A 17903-nucleotide genomic window follows, 5' to 3' on the forward strand; every position below is an offset into this window, starting at 1 on the left:
AACATATGAAACGGAACTGCACTGAATTGCAGATTATTTTGTAGCAAATTATGTTGAGTTCAAAAAAGTCGACAACGACGATGGCACAAGGACAGTGTTGGTCAATTTGGTTGTGTATTTTTATTTGAGTTGGCCAATTCAACTTTAAATTCGTTTGTTTTCGTTATTTTACATGGTATCGATGAATGAATTCGTGCATTAAACAAGATTCTGCTGTGAACGGTACACGATTTCCTTGAAGTGTGGTTGTCTGCTGAATGTTGAACATATTACATTATTTTTTTCACGAACAAGTATAATAAAATAAAGATATTAATTTAAATCATTCTTTGACATTGCATTGTCTGATTTATTTTGATACATTCAATGAAAAAACTGGATATATTTTACAATGTGCAATAAGATTAAATACGAATAAATAAGCATCAGTCATTTAATTTCGAAGTGAATAAAATGCAACGAATAATTTTAGACGAGATAGAGAACGACACAAGCTGTTTATACTTCGATAACCGTTTAGTTAATGAATTGGTTTGTTGGTTCCTTATTCCTTTTTTTCGTCTGCCGCTGTTACGATCATAATGTTCGGTATATTTGACTCAACTGGTGCGATTGTGTTCTTTTTCCCCTGCGCTCGTAAACTCTTGCGTTTGCGTGTTCGTCGGAGTCGAAGCGTACAACCCAAGCGAAGTGTAAAGTAATAGATCACCTCCACGATCGACAACATTGATACGCCCATGAAGAGACCCAACAAACCACCACAATTGGCCATAAAGTCGGTTAAACCATATAATTCGGATCGTTTTGACGTTATAAATTGATGTTCTTTGAAGAAGATCGACAAACGAGCCAACTCCGCTCTGAAAGTAAATGACACAAATTAAGTAACACAAAATTTCTTCAATGACAATATGATCAAACATACCCGGGAAATTCGTCCAGTGAACTGTTAAATGCTTGGAATAAACCAACCCAATCGAATTTTGCTTGTGAGATTTCGGCATCATAAGTAATCGATGTGCAAGCGGGCAGACAATTACAACCGGTTGCAGCGTTTCTCTCATTTTTCAAACCATCTTCAAATTGGCGTTCAAGCAACTTGTCTTCGGCGTCGTTGAAACATTTTATTTTATCAAAGCCACAAATTGACGTGTCTCTGTCTCCTGCGAATAAATATTGAAAATTATATTGAAATTGTCGGATTTATTTCGGAAATCATTACTTGGCATCGAGAATTTGACACATCCACATTCAAGCTTTGTGAAATTTGACAAACATTCCAATTCACCTAAAGAAAGTAAATTTATAAATAAAAAAAAATGTTTAAATTAAACAAATAAAATGATTTAGAGATTCACAATTTCGCTGCGTATAAACTTTAAAGAATCGTAATTGTCGTTCCTTGTTGAAGTAGCATTGTCGTCCATTTGGCGTGTAATCACGTAAACCCTCCGAAGTTGTGATCATTTGTGGTTTAACGGATACCAACACTTCTTGCACTAGTGGCACACGGAAATAATGTTTTGATACTTGTGGTACCTAGTAGTGAAACGATTTGAAATATAAAACCATAAATGTAACCTTTTTAAAGTTATCACTCTCACCTCTCCTGGCGTATGCAATAGAATTTTGAATCCTTGTACTGGTCCGCGGCACAGATATTCCAAGTTTTGTTTATACAGACGAAGCAGAGTATACAGACCTACTCTAGCCCCAGCTCCGAATACTCGATCTTTTTTTGTTTTCGAAAGAAATCATAACACAAATTTAAAGAAAGTACCCGGTTTGAATCTTAAATAAAATGGTAAATGTAATTTCCTACATGGATATGTATTACTATAATTCCCTTCGATGTCAATGTAGCCATCCTCCAAGCTCCAGTGTGTTGTACTTGGATTTCCCGTGACAATCTTCATTTCATCGGCCATTCTTTCAAACAGATTCGAAACATTATAATTAGAATGTGTTGGATCCGAAATTCAAAAAAGACTACCACATACTCATCAGTGTAAATGTCTCTTGAATTGAGAGAGTTAAATGTATAGCAAACACCTTCCTCAGTCAAAACCGGTTGAAAGCTATTCTCGCAAGATATAAAGTTATTACGCCATTTACAGTAAAACATCGTATCATTAAAGTTGGGTGCAACATCTTTGATTGTCTCATAAATTTCGTTTGTCGAAAAATTTTGACCCAATACAAAATTCTCCGCCAAATGTGCTTCACAAAGTTGAAATACAGCTTTCGATCGGTATAGTCTACGATTGTTGAAATGCAATTTATTTTATATATACAGATTTTACGCGTACTTACTCTTCCTCAGTCATATTGTCTTTGTTATTGGCAAGCAACGTATGGAACGCATCGGTTATGTTTAATTTGTCCATGTAGGTTTTAGTTTCAGGGCAAATGGTTACGGCTTTATTATTATAAGAAAGAGTTAAAGTTAAAAATATTTTAAGAAAGTATTAAGTTATTTCAAGAAAGAGTTATCGAGCGAGCAACTTTTTGCTTAGCGGGTATAGTATACAGTGTAATCCTCGCATTAATAAGGCCAAAAAAAAGGCCGTTGCTTTGTGTAAAACACAAAATGCGTAGAAAATCCATTTTTAGCCATTTCAAAATATTGGTGTAATGTCTCGTCCACACAATACTTTATCTATGGAAGAAAATGTGCGTCTTTTAAAGTCAGTGAGAGCACCGGCTAAACTTGAAGCTTATGAATCTTTGTATAAGCACATAAACGACAACCTTATGAATTTATATCCGGGTGCTATTGAATCTCCATTGTTGTCATGTTTTATTCAAATTATATATCATTTTATAATATCGAACATATAGTTTTCTTTTAATTCCAAACATTACCTGGAAACGGAATCATTGAAATGGGCGTTGATTTTTCCGCAAAACTCACAATAACCGGACTTTCATGCCATTTGATCCAAACATTATGAATTAAAAAGCCGCAAAGATAAAGCGACACTGCAAATGCAAACACCCACCAAATTCTATTTGATTGAATAGATTCAATTTAAATCATTTGAAATACATTTCCAACGCATGAGTTCTCCATAATAGACATGGTATGATTGAACTTACCGTTCCGTCCAATGACGTTTGCTGTCCGAAAAATATCTAACGCCATGGACACTTGATTCGGAAAAAAATTCACAAAGCACAGCCCAAGCAGCCTAAAAATCGCACACAAATTACTATTCTATTTCATAATTTCTCAAGCAATTATCATACTTGAATTCGACTTCCATATTTGATTTTTCGTCGAAAATCCATTTCTGGCTCTTCACTAGCAGCTACCGATTGTGCATCTGCTTTATCATCAGGCACGGCCAATTCATTTTTACCCCTTAATTAATATATTCAATTTTATCACTAAATGACTTTTTATGATATTTAATCGATTGTCTATTATTTACATAAAAAGCTTTATTTTGATTAATTTTCATTTTTTTCTGCTGATGTATTTCAATCATTGATTTTAGAACTTTCGTTTTGAATATTTTCTCATTATAATAACAACTTACCAACTTTGTTTTCGAATACTCATTTTAACAATTTTATTTTGATTCACTACGCGAACTTTAAAAATTCCTTTGGGGGTTCAGTACACTTTCACTTTCACTTGTTATAGCTCATTTTGTAAGCTCAATGAAACTATTATAACTCTTCAATGAAACTTTGTCAAATGAATGTGGCAAGTTTTTTGGCGAAATATTTTCCACATACAAATGAGCACTGGTCAACAGTCAATAGGAAAATGCCACATTTTCATAGAATGTGAACGCATTTATAGTGATATCAACTATTTTAACTTGATTAAAAATAATAAGAGGCAAATAGCATTGGTAACAACATGTGTTACTATAATTATTTTAATCAGTACCGTAATACGGACAGAATATACCGAGCTACCATTTCACAGGAATGAAAATTGTTTTCTTGCTTCAAATAAATACACGAAAAGCGGTGACTGCGTGTGACTACGGCACTGGTTTGATATAATACAAACATTGTGATAGTCAAGTCCCAAAAGTATGCAAAAACGCGTGCAAATGGAAACAGCAATTTTCCAAGCACGAACATGTTTAATGTGTGTCAATAGTACATTTACGTTACAAAAATACGCTTTCGTATTGAAAATATATGTTTATTAACTCATCATTCTAAATAGTAATAGAATCTGCCAGGGGGTTCTTCAAGTTCCTTGGTTTTTTTTAAAGATTTTTTATCATTAATTTTTTTTATGTGTTTTAACATTTTTCAAAATGTCCGTGCTTCTTGAAGAACCATTTTGCAAAAGAATTGACTTCATTCGTATTGAAGCATTCTCCTCGAAGCAATAAAAGGCAAATCAATTAAAAATGGTGTGAATATACCTTATCCACTATTCCTATAGAATGTTTTGCATGAACAGACACGTGGTGTGAGTGGTTAACAAATAATCGGTACGATATGACGACTTATTTTCCCGTAGAAATTTAAAAATGGCATTTTAACTAATGAAAATGTTTCACTCAAATTAACGCGAAACACAAATGTGGGAATATGATCTCACAATTCGGCGTGTGTACACAGCCCCTAAGGTGCGCAATATGTGCAAATTAAAAAGATAGTTTTACATTTGTGTTATCTTTAATAATGCCGTTCGCGGGTGTTTGTCACCAAAATTACCACAATTGAATATATATTGTGTTGCACATGTGAATGTCCGAGAACATGTAATACGCTTCATATATATATATGTGCTCTTGTCATTCTTCAGTCATTTCGGTGAATATGAGACCACAAAGCATAGACATGCATTGCGCGAAAACATCTCCCCGTCCATGATAGTGTGCCACACCCGATACGCAATATTTTTGTGAAAATTCCCCAGATGAACATTAGGTGGTTTGTGCATGTTTTAGTTTTGATTCTCATATCAATTTCAACGGTTGATCAATTATATTGTACTTTTTCCATGGATTCTATTCCACATTTCTTGATACAATATTTCGAGACGATGTTTGTCTATAAATCTAAAACAAATTTACTTCCTTATATGGTTAGATTTGTTTCTTATTCAAATGAGATACTAATTTGCTACACACAAGAGATGTATAATATATTTTCAAGGATGAACAAAGTAAATTTTATAACATGCAATACATTTTAAAACAATGTTAGTGCTACAATTATTTATGATTTATAACAAATCTTCAAATGAACAGTAATGTTTCAGCACATCAGTGTTATAATATTTGAATATTCCTATGCTCATGTTATTTTGATTGCACTATAATATTGACATTGGTAATTGAAATGGTGCTCATTTTTTTTCCTGAGTTTAAACAATTCTCTCAAACTTTTTTTTTTCAAGATGCACAAATTATTTATATGTTACCACGGAAATAATTTCAAATTCCAAAATACACAATGAATTACTTTTTAATTTAACTGATCATGGGGCGGAAATGAATGAGACGAAATTTTCTCTCTCGTGGGCGCAGCCATATTGAAGACTTTGTATGCGTTTATATGAAAAATTGGTGGCGCCACTGGTATATTTGATGGAAAAAGAAGAACATGTTTGAGTCTCACTCGTTTATATGTAAATTACATAGGCATTTCCAGGCCATGTAACTGATCATTTTGATTCGCTGATTTATGCAGTTCTTGATGAATGTATGTGACTGGTTCTTTGACGAATACAAAGTGAACAGCATAAATGAATTGTAAAGTAATAAAATATTTCGATAATGCTCAATAGAGATTGAATTAAAACATTAAAACCAACCATTAGAACCATTAACCCTAGACCCGTGTGTTGTGTTTACAAATTGATCCCGTGTGTCTGGGTCAGATTGACCTGTAGTGCATTTTGTATGGAAAAAATACGCGATGAGGTAGTTTTTTTCTTTCTACCTCGAAACCTTACCTTTATGACTCCCCCAAAGCAAAATACGTTTTTTCTCTCTCATTAACTAGATGAATAATAACCTCTTTTGTTTTGCGTACATTGATAATCCATCATCAAATAAACCATTTGTACGTTTACCTATGGAAACACTAAGATTCGTTAAATTTGATAGAAAATCCAAGACATAAATATCTGACAACATCACAATTTCTGTGTCTACAAATGAAAAGCAGCTTAATCTGGATGCAGTATACTAATTACAAAACTTGCATATTACAAAGACTTTGTCTTTTGAAAGCAAACTTTTTTCCTCTGGTGGAAACTTTTTTGAGATAGTTTCAAAGCACCATCTTCCAGTTCATATGCAAGGGACAATCATTCTTGTTGGCTGATGACCTGAAAAGTGCCACTTTATTTAACTTTTTCTCTTGTTAGTTTGCGGAGTGAAAATCTGGTTGAAGTGCATGGATTTGGTTTTTGCTAAAAAAATATAAATAAAATGACATTCAGCAAATGCGATGCTTTCTACATATTCTTTTTTCTTACTCCGAAAAGGGAAAATCGAAAGAGAACGTGGGGGAAATGCACAAAAGATTTCCTACATCATGTTTTTCGGCTTTAATTTTACTAAGTAGATGCTTTCCATTTTCGTGTGTGTTTTTGTGCAGAGAAAAAAATTGCATATGACTGGCATAAACATAAAACCTCGGAGGGTAAATGTAAGATTAAAATTATGGTTTTTTTGAAGTCGGTGAAGCTTGACAGCGGCGTTTGATGTGAGAACAAAAAAATATGCATCCTTTTTTCGTGGCATTATGCTATTTCGAATCCTTATTTAAAACCACGAAATCCGTGATGATGTTTAATGATGAAACATGCATGATAGTTTTTTTTTTGAAAATCGGTCGCACTAATTGTGAAAGAAAAAGAAAAAAAAAGTTTGGAGATGTGATGACTTGTTTGCAAAGAATGTTCGAAGACTCTTGAAAATGAAACGAATTCCTCTTGTTTACTTTCACCATCGTCATCTCGTTCTCATTATACCGCAGACAAAAATCATTGACTACGTTTTTTTTTCATTGTGGCAAATCAAGGCAGAAACAGTGAAACTGTAAAGATTCGAGAAAGAGGTATTTTTTTTGTCATTATTTAATACGTCCGCTGCAAAACGTATAAAAATCTAGTGGTAGTGGTGGTGCACTTGCAAGATTAATCTATGCACGATTTGAGCACACCTTTTTCGTTAATTCTGTTGCCATAAAATACGGTTCGTCGTGCATTCACCAATAGAATGGGTGAAGTTTTGCATTTTGGCATCGACAAGAGAATAGTGTGAAAACTGAATGTAATGAGAGTTAAAACGGTTTCATTTGAAGTGCACATTTAATGTGCGGAGAGACAACAAAAGATCGTACGTTTTTTTTTTGCACCTTAAAATTGCTTGAAATCTCTAATTAAAATCAATGACTTCACCAATTGGGTGGTAAATTATTGCAGCACTTCGGTGATTTCTTTGTCTATGCAATTGCTACATTCGCATCGGTGATGTGAGCTATGTGTTCAACGTGGTTTTTTTGAATGGAACTGGAGCAATTTTTCAACGTTTCGAACATTGAACTGTAAACCAGCCAAAGAAACATGCAAAATGAATAGTTTCCGAATGTAAAAGTATTCGAAAATAGTCTCTCACACGTTTCGTTGGCTTTTTTAAAAATAGATTTATGATAATGACTTTGAGGAGAGCAAATGTTAATGGAATCAAGATCGGATTGATTTCCTCTTTAATTCCATATGCATGTAGCGTTGTGCTTATATATGTGCTACACCAAACTTTAGTCAAACGAGATAAATTTTATTGTATGACACTTCACGGTGAATGTAAGTTTGGCCCACGTTTACAACGAAAAGGTTAATAAGTTTGAACCCCGTTGGCAATACAGTGCCGACCGAGATTCTATTTTTCTCTCATTCCTTTTTCCTCTCTCTCTTCCCCTCCCTCTCTATCATCGACAATTCGCACTCGATCTTGAGCTGGTCGCTCACACATAAAAACAGAAGTGTTTCAGTTTCCATTTAGATTTTAATTGTGAGTAATTTTGAAACTCATCGTAGCCTAATGTTTGGATATCATTACATCGTGAATTATATTAGCTGCGCCGCCAGCCAAATTTGCCAACCGAGAATATTCTTAAGGAACCTTGTCTTTGCTGTACACATTTATATTGTTATTGACCATGAGCAGCTGGCTTACATGGTCTTACATCGTATTACAAATGCCATAAATGCGAAAACAAAAGACCTGAAGCGAGTAATTCGTGCTCGGACCGTCATAATCTTCAAAATGAAATCAATGATATTTCGTAATTTGAATACACACAAGAATTGTTTAGCGGTTAACCAAGGTCTCATTCTGCGTACCATCATATACACTTCGGCATGTAATTTCCGTATACTACATACTAAGAAGAGCTCAAAACAAAACAAAACAAAAATGAAAATAAAACCAAAGGATATTTATTGTTAAGAAAACACGAATAACAATGCACTTCATTTTAATTTCTATTGACCTCAATGATAAAAATGGCGATTACGTTGTCTCCGCTGTGAAATAGCAAAGAAGAAGAAGAAGAGCAAAAATAAAACTGAAATTATATTGTATTGAAAGACATTAAGCCTGTTTTGCAGATAGAAATGTTGATATGCATTCCAGAAACCATGAATTCTTCTTTTTCTATTCTGCTTCTCAGCAGCACATAATCGTGTATTTTGAACTCAATATATTGAATTCTTTTTTCGGAATCGACTTTATATTTTTTATTTGAAATTGCGCTTATTTTTCTTTGCGAAATTCTTTACGCCACATGTGTTTGGTGATGTGTTGATTTTAAGAAGTGAAAAAAACCATTGTGTAACATTTTGTTGCTGAATTAAGAAGCTGTAATGTGATTGTTATGCATGAATGAAGATTTTCTGCTTAATTTTTCATGGCAAACAAATAAAACAAACAAATTTCACTTAAAAAGCGAAACCATCGAAATTCATTTGAATAATATCAAACAAGCGCACAATTCGATTGAAAGGGAGAATGCAACGAAACTAAAAAGCAAAACAATCGATATTACGCTTGTAAGCGATGGGTTATTGCATGAAGCGCGAGGTCGTGCAAAATATATAAACAAAACTATGCACAGATTGCATATTCACGATTTTTGATCGTATTGCCATTTAATTTATCGCATTTGCTTTGCCTATCGCGAGGCATTACAACTATACCAACGAATTTAGTGTTTAATGTAATGACGAGATACATGTTGGTAACACCCTTTTTGTACTAAGCTTCGTGCATTACAAATTGTAAGTAGCAATGCACAAACTGTGAACAAAAAGACAGAAATTCTTTTGAATAATTGCCATTATATGCCAGATGATTTCGCTTTCGTCTGCGCACATTGCAAAGAACGAAGCATTTTAAAGTGTTAGAATTATCTTCCGAAACGGATTAAAATATTATATATTGAAGATTGTTTTACTAGACATTTTGAACTATTAAATTGCTTGAAATCTTTTAGAGATAAACAACATTCTTATGTTTTTTTACAAAATTTTACGTTTATTCCTTTTTATCAAGCACAAATTCTTTTTTGAAGAGAACAAAGTACGAAGTTCCAACCTCGAATATTGTGATGGAGATGTGATGATGGAAAAACCATTTTGATCAACTTTATTTTTTCGATGAAATTTTGAACAAACTTCTCTAGAAATCAGTGTTACGACAAATGATGAATCATTCTTATAACTTTTATTTCAACAGTACGGTGCTATCTATCATTTTTATTGAACTAATGATTTTTGATAATCGCAAAAAGCAAAAACAAAAAATAAATCACTGATAGATGAAATGTGAGATGCGCGTGCTTTTATTTTTGTTTCTGCCGAAAGAAAACAAAAACACGTACACAATGTACTATATAACATACATAAAGCAGTTTTGTTCAAGTGTTCACTCAAATTCGTTTCAGTAAAATTAAAATTAGCGAAATTGTCCGGTATGTTTTGCTCATTTTTTGTATTCACTAAAAATCTCTACATAATACAAATGTGTCACACATCAACATAAAGAGATGATACTAATAACATGTATATACACAGATAGCATCAATGTATTGATAACGAAAGAGTTAATTTTGTTTTTTTTTCACATATGTATTGGCATAAAGCGATTGATGATGTCAGCTGTGTTATTCCCGCATGTATAGAAAAAGTTGCCGCATTTGATTTGTGTGTGTGTTTAATTATACAAATGTAAACTTATTCGGGTCATATACGTCAAGTTCCCAGAATTCAAAATTCAGATTTAAAAATGTAGATTTTGGCGAATGTGAGATGCGCATTTCATTTTATAAATTATTTCCAAGTGAGACGGTTGTTTTTTCATTTGCTTTTTGATCTCAACATTTATTGATGTGTTTAGATTGAAAATATTAATAAATTCTGATAGTGAAAATAAATATATATTTCAAAAGTGTATCATTTAGTCTAGTTCATTGACAATGGCATTTACAAAACTCACTTCTTGCTGTGGTCTAAGCTTGGAACATGCTGGATTGATAATTGGATATTGGTATTTGTTTATGCCGATCTTTGTGATGAAATTCGGTTGTAATCTTCTAGCTATTGTGTTGTGTGAGTTTTTTTTTTATTAAAAAACATATGTTCGACGATTGTTCTCAATTTTAATTGGTTATGGTTCTTTTCTAGCGATAACCTTAATTCTCAGTGTGCCATGGCTTTACGGTGTTTTGGGTGTAAGTAAAAAAAATCAAATTGAACAAAGATTTAACACTATTCACAAGCTTTTTTCTCTTTGTCTCTGACCTAACAGGTTGAACCCACATTCATGTACATGTCACTTGTATGGACAAAATTTTTGGTTGCGATTAGTGCGATGCTGTTCATTACCTTTAGTCTGATGGCACTTGATGGTTTTCTAACTAACGACTTTCCTAGGAATACAGATTTTTTTTTATATTGCTCGATTGTATTGATGTTGATCACAGGTTTGTTCAAAAAAATTATTTTTTTTTATTATTTTTTTTTTATTAAAAATCCAAAAGGATTCGATTATAATTCCGAATATTTGAAGAAAAAAACCAGTAACCAAACAATAACTGAAATAATTTGCTCCAGTTAGTTTCATTAATTATCATCGATGTCACAGAGGAATATACAGTGCAAAGGTTAGTAGCTACTGTGCGAGAGAAGCAATATATACACAAGCATCACATGTACGCTTTAAGCAATAAGCGCGTATAACAGAGACAAAGCTATGTAGTGTGCGAATACATTGGTCTTTTTACTCAGCATGTTTTGCTCTGTAGTTTTTGCGTATACATGTGATGTTTGTATGTATGTACCTCATTCAACAGCACTCATTCAACTGTTTTGCTCCGTGAAATCGATGACAACTAATGAAATGAATTTAAACAAATTATTTCAAATATTATTATAATATTCTAACTGGGGATTTTTCCAAATATCCGTGATTACAAAAAAATCCTTTTGGATTCGTTATAAAAAAATCCGAAGGTATTAATTTTACAGTGTATCAACGATGAAAACTCACTCAATGCGATAAATTTCTTTTTATGATTGTAGTTTTAGAATGGTTTGTGGCATCCGTAATGAACTCATTGTACAAAAACATGAAAGAAACAGAACGTGCACTGAATCCACATGACGATGTTGAAAATGATGAAACAAACACTTTCCAACCAATTCTATCCAATTCATATATTGAACGTCCATTGTTGTGTTTGGAAAAATGCACTCAAAAACTTAACGAAATTGCTGAAAAAATGTTGCTTAAATTTGACAAGCAATCAGTCCGAGATGATCCACCACCGTATGACGCCATTTGGAATGATTATAGCACTTTAATTGTACAAACTGATACAGCAACTGTCGACGTCATAACGAATCAACCAAATGAGCCAAATCAATCTCTTTAAATTTAATTTGTGAAAAACGATAAACATTTCTTCAACCACAAAGTCGATCAAATATTAATAAATTTGAAATAAAACAAAATTTGTTTCAAGTCAATAAGGTGCGATACAAATTTATTAATATAATGTATTTTGTATAAACTTTTTAGTTTCTTTTATTTATAGAAAAATGAGAAAAAATCATGTGAATAAAATAAGTACGAAAATCGTAAATTGCCTGTTTTTTTTAAAGATTTGATGTGTTGATATTTTGGTAACTATCCAGTTCATTATTTTAATACCAACAAACAAATGTTAAAAGGTGTTGATTAAACATTGAAAGCATAGACAAATAATTTACGAGAAGCAAACAATAAAACCATATCCAAACAATCGGGTCCCGATACATTGTAGAAAAAAAACTTTTGACCATTGAATGGAAATATCAACTGTAAAACTACTGCAGTGGATATCCCACAAAATCGAAATATTCAGTATATCTCTTTCTCTCTATCTCTCTGTAATGCTGTTTTCATTATGTGTGGCGAGTGGTTTTGCTCATTTCGGTGCCTGGTTATCGGATTCAAACTGAAACTAAAGCAAATAAATGTAAATAAAAGCTAAAACTCTTTGTCAAAAAGCACATATACTGTATATAGTGTATGCATTTTATTTATGGGCGATAACCTCTGAAATTTAATGCTAACACCGTAATTCATTTTCAGTTTCGATTCCTCCAGCACATACATTTCATTCCGTGCATAAATAAACTATTTGCGTTGTTTATTATCCAAAAATCCTGGGCCGAATTCAAAGTGCCAGTGGATACGACTAATGAAAATTTGCTACCACACACACACACACACCAGCATCGGTAGAGTCATCGTGGTTGGAAAACATACAGGTGCATTTGACGTTATTTTTGTCTTAAACTTTAGTTCTCGGCTAAAGCTTAAGCTACACTCAATTTCAGTAGTTGAAAGTTTTTGAGATAACGTGCACCTCTTGCGAACTTCATTGTGGCTTTTGTGTACAATAATTTATTCCATAATGAAACACAACAACATGAGAAATCGAATCGGACGAAAACTTTGTTTACGTGCTTGTTGAAATTTATATACACGCACACACACACACATACAAGAATATTGAAAAGAAGAAAAAAACAGCATATTCCACAATTAAAATAAACAGTATACGCGAAGATTGCATTTAATATTCAAACAAAAATCCAACTAACTACGAACCCTTTACTTCATCACCATAGACGCTGTTTATGGTTTCGAGTGAAAACGTGAACCAATTCAATTATAACAAAATGAACCTTTTCACTTTGAATCATCGCTTCAAAAATTATTATTCTTTGGATGTTCTTTGGCCGCTTAATTCGATACCACATTTCTATCTCGATGAATTTTCTATGAACGGATTATGTATCAAAAATGGATTTCATTTGAAGATTTTATTTTTAAAGACACGGTTCCCATTGAATTTGTAGTTTCAAAAACTCTTCAACAAACTTTTGAACCAAAAACTTTTTCATACAAAAAAAATATACAAAAATATTTTTTTTTTTTTGATTTCGTGTTAATTTTTATCATGCGAATTTCGAATTACCTTCCCTGAAATTAGTCCACGTTGAAGCCGAAACATTTACCCCGCATATGGTATGACCAATTTAAAATAAATCAGTTTTCATTTGGTATGCCGAAACGTGTTCGAAAACCAATAAAACCGCTCTCAGGATATTTCGCTGAAATCCATCACTGTAACGATGGCTTGTTCGAGTTTAAATCGAAACTATTTGTCTGTTTTCGGTGAGTAATGAACTTACACGTTTTTTTTTATCATCAGCAATTCGGTGAATTCGATTGGTTTAATGCATCCATCAATGTCAGTTATCTGACCAAGCATCAGCCATTGGATTTCACGAGAAGTGTGTGTACGCGTGCAAGAGAGGGGCAAAGTGAATGTGTTTCATTAATGCCGTTGCAGTGATCAAACCATAACATAAATTTCGTTCCGAAAATAAAGATCCGAATAATTGGTATGTAGTAAATTGATTGCAGCGGAAATTGAATTGAAATAAATGTAGTGAAAATGATTTTATGAGAGCCGATTTAATATTTATGTAGTCAAATTGGGCGCAATGGTGTTGTTGTTTGGTTTCAAATTGAATTTATGGCATCAATATTCACTGAAACAAAGTATTTTACGTAAATTTGCACAGGGATACACAGAATCTGTATTACATAGAGATAAAATGAAAAAAAAAAAAAAAAAATTCTGTTGTCAGTTGCGCGTGCAAATTTTCCAACTTTTCGAGAGGAATTTCACTCACATATTTCAAAACTTTGCACAAAGCGCTTTTACTTAGCATAAACGAAACATTAATTAGGAACATTTCGGAATGAGCTTAATTGTTTTCGTATGACATGAATCCGTTTTCAATTTGTGGAAGAAATAGTTGTGCCACCGAATTTTTTTAAGCTCTTTCACTTTCTCTTTCTCCATCTCTCCATTCCTATCGCTCGTTGCCGCTTGTTTCTATTTTACGTTCAGTATTTGCCTGCATTGATTTTGTTTGTGAAATACGATTTTTAAAGAAAATCGAAAGTTTTCTAATTGTTTGCGCACACCAAGTATGTATAAACAAGGACTAGCTACAGCTAAAGCATCTTCAGAACTTGAATTGAATTTAAAACGTTCAGCTAATTTACGATTTTGTGTTTGTTCAATGGCTTTAGTTGGCTGACAAATACTGAACGAACAAACGAACGAAAGACATAATGAAAATGTTATTTCGCTGATGTTGTAACAGTGAAGTAGTGTGTCGATGGGGATGTAACTGCACACAACTGACGATGGTAATCTGAAAAGCATACAACATTTCGATGGCAAGAGACATAAAACTTACACATTCAAATTCGTCGTTATTTCGTTTCTGAAAATTGTTGCCATTCATTTAAAATTAAAATTTTGTTGTCACAAAATGTGACACAGTTGTTGGATTCTGAGCGCGATATCAAACCAGTTTCATCAAAATTGAATTCCCGAAAGTTTTACACAAAAGAATTATCTATGCTTGAAATGTGCACACATACCATTTTTACCCATTCGAATAAATCAAACCGAGTGAGATACAGAGAACGGATCCAAATGAATTAAACGGTTCAAAAATTCGGAAAATTTTCCAACGCAAAGAATTCTAATTGACCATTCGTAATGCATACCAAATCGAAATGACTTACGATTTATACCATTTGAAATCAGTGACGCAAAAAAAACATCTCAATTTTTGATTCATTGTATCAACCACTGAAAAATCTATTATCGTTGCACATTTGTACTAGGCTGAAAAAGCCAAATTGAAAGAATTGATGGGCACATAAATGTTTGTGTGCATTAGGTGTTCTTTGATGTGCAAACTCAAACCCCAAAAATGGTATGTACAAATAACCGCACATGTTCAACTAAGCGAACAAATACAAACTGCGTAATATATGAGAGATTGTATGCGAAACACATTTCATATACCACATATATTCAAGATTCCGTAATGTCGAACGCTGGATTCAATGTCAAATTTTCGCATGCCAACCAGAGAGACAGAGACACAGAGAGAGAGGTATAGAGTTGAATTGGTAGAAAGAAAGGGAGAAGGAGAGCGAGGGAAACGAGCGGCTGTCAAATTGCCTCGTTAATTACCTCGTGTGTATTTGCATCAGAATGTGAAAATCAGCATGTGCATTGGGTCAGTATTTACGCTTGAGGATAATCATCGGTCAATTGATTTGAATTGAAGACAAACGATAAAGGTATTGGGTTCGATATTTGCTCTTGCATCATAATTCATTCAATCTCTTACACCCTTGACAAACGTACCAATTGAATCGATACATATTTTCATCTATGTGAATGTGTTTAGTGAGATTTATGTGGCTTCCAAATTCAATGTTTACATTTTCAATAGGCACATCAAGCCCGAAAATGTTTTTCGGATGGGAACCACAAAAAATGTTGCACCACATTCTAAGCCAAAAACAATTCACCCGAGCAACAATTTGATGGCATTTATCATGAATTCTTTTTTTTTTTTCGTTTGCAATTTTATGCTTAACCGAGGACGCATTCCGAAATCAACGATGTGAACCAAATGTATGTGTATGTTTAAAATTGCGTTTGCCAGTCGTACATAAAATAGTAAATTGGAAGAGCGAAGAAAAAAAAAATCCATTTTGTATCATTGAAATGCAATAAATAAATGAAAATGAATCGAATGGTATGTGTGCGCCTGTGCATTATTTTAAATCAACGATTTTAAGGCAATGAAATGCAATATTTTATATAAATTACCCCATAAATAATAATAAATTTTTGCTATTGCGCTATATGTATGGTTGCGCTAATGTTGATCATATATATTTTGCGATTCATTGATTTTCAGCATGAATTTTATCTATTTTGAAGTCACATACATGGAGACTCAACGAAAAATCGACCAAACAAACACAATTTTTCGTATGCATTTAAAAGGCATACAAGAATTTTTGCAAGTTCGCTGAAATGGCTTTGAGCTAAAGCATCGGCTTTTGTGCTGCATCAACTGCTGATGATAAACGAGAATATCATAATCTTCTGAGTTGCTTTTTAGATCGATTTTTTTGTTATTGTAATCGATTGTGGATAGATACTCATGCTCATTAATCATTCTCTTTGAAAGGAGAACATTGGCAAAAAGGCACAAGTGCGCAACAAAATTCACTACAATCTGTTTGTTGATTTTTCACTTGATTCTCAATTATGCCCAATGGTCAACAGTAATTTACTTTTGTAGACGACAACCAATTCATATTTGCTGCAATGAGTTAGAGAGACAAAAAAAGGCGAAATACTTAGCATTCCTGATGTTCAAACAAATGTCATCATTTTGGGCCATACGAATGCATTTTAAAACGCCATTTTGTACGAAACGTTTTAGATGGGCTGAACTTAGCAAAGAAACGAAACGAAAAATCCATTACATTCCGATTTCAGCTGGCTTTCAATCGTCATTTTAACACCCTTTTTTATGCAACATCATATCGTTGCACTTAGAAGACGTGCCGCTGCATCACATTTTACATTTAAAATGCATTCAGCTGCACCACCATTTTTTTATTGTTTTGCACACTGCGTAAAATGCGTTCGCATTCACATTTTCATTGAATGCAACAGCAGTAGTAGCTACCATTTGAATTGCACTCACAACAAAAGGAAAAAAAAAGAGATGTGAATGTACATCAACTCCCTCGAAGCAGACGAGCATTGCAAAAGAGCGAAAATGATTCGTAATCATGCGACATTGTATTTGGTCTACAGATGTGAAGATGTACAGAGTGGAAACGGATGCAACCGCTTTTTTGTGTGTCAACAAATCGCTAACTTCTGACGAAAAATTACAACAACACCCAATGTGATGACACAATAAAGTCACAACTCAAAGAGGACTGTAAATGTTCTTTTGACTTGGTGTGGCTTTTGTTTGATGCATGGAAGTCCGAGAGGAAAATCATTGGCAAACATTTCATTTGCTCTTTGTAAAATGGTAGTTTTGAGGACATATTTGTATTTAAGTTGGACTAATTAAACGCGAAGGTAGTGAAAAATAGCAAACGATTCGCGGCTCGAGAAGTTGCAATTAAAATGTTGAATTCACGCTGGTCCACGACTGAGACACACACAGCGAGAACGAGAGTGAGAAAGATAGGAAAAAGAGGAGAAGTGATAGAGGAGTGGGAGGGAGAGGAGAGTGCGTATCTATCGAAAAACGCGTTGTGGTAATAAATCACAAAACAGCAGCGATCACCAGGACATAGCGCGAAAACGATAATAAACCCATTCAAATCGAATGTAAAATGAATGTGAATACGATTATCAATGGCATTGAATGTGCACCGAAAAACAAAAACTATGTGGCACATCAATAAAATCATCGTGCCGAACCAAAAGCGAGTGAGCAA

At 33.4% G+C, this 17903-nt stretch overlaps 2 protein-coding genes across 3 annotated transcripts; one reads left to right on the forward strand and one right to left on the reverse strand.

Annotated features, from left to right (window-relative positions):
• Positions 1–316: 316 nt before the first annotated feature.
• Positions 317–3764, reverse strand: LOC116350548 (pickpocket protein 28-like). The gene is made up of 12 exons (XM_031782354.1): positions 3543–3764; positions 3250–3364; positions 3100–3191; positions 2866–3008; positions 2314–2419; positions 2001–2258; positions 1823–1929; positions 1605–1732; positions 1359–1539; positions 1223–1288; positions 926–1163; positions 317–860 (listed from the first exon to the last, which is right to left on the reverse strand). Exons 1-12 carry the CDS (start codon positions 3563–3565, stop codon positions 545–547), a joined length of 1773 nt encoding a protein of 590 aa, XP_031638214.1. The 5' UTR covers positions 3566–3764; the 3' UTR covers positions 317–544.
• A 6468-nt stretch (positions 3765–10232) lies between these two features.
• LOC116350550 lies at positions 10233–12019 on the forward strand. Of its 2 annotated transcripts, XM_031782356.1 has the most exons (5): positions 10233–10331; positions 10453–10600; positions 10676–10722; positions 10800–10974; positions 11573–12019. In XM_031782356.1, the coding sequence occupies exons 2-5, from the start codon at positions 10468–10470 to the stop codon at positions 11923–11925; spliced, it is 708 nt and encodes a 235-aa protein (XP_031638216.1). In that variant the 5' UTR covers positions 10233–10331; positions 10453–10467; the 3' UTR covers positions 11926–12019. The 2 variants fall into 2 exon arrangements, with proteins under 2 accessions (XP_031638216.1, XP_031638215.1); XM_031782355.1 differs by lacking the exon at positions 10233–10331 and having other exon boundaries at positions 10338–10600.
• The last annotated feature ends 5884 nt before the right edge of the window (positions 12020–17903 follow it).

This window comes from Contarinia nasturtii, unplaced genomic scaffold (assembly GCF_009176525.2).
Source record: "Contarinia nasturtii isolate CC-2019 unplaced genomic scaffold, AAFC_CNas_1.1 Cnas_scaffold_4307, whole genome shotgun sequence".
In the NCBI taxonomy this organism is placed as follows: domain Eukaryota; kingdom Metazoa; phylum Arthropoda; class Insecta; order Diptera; family Cecidomyiidae; genus Contarinia; species Contarinia nasturtii.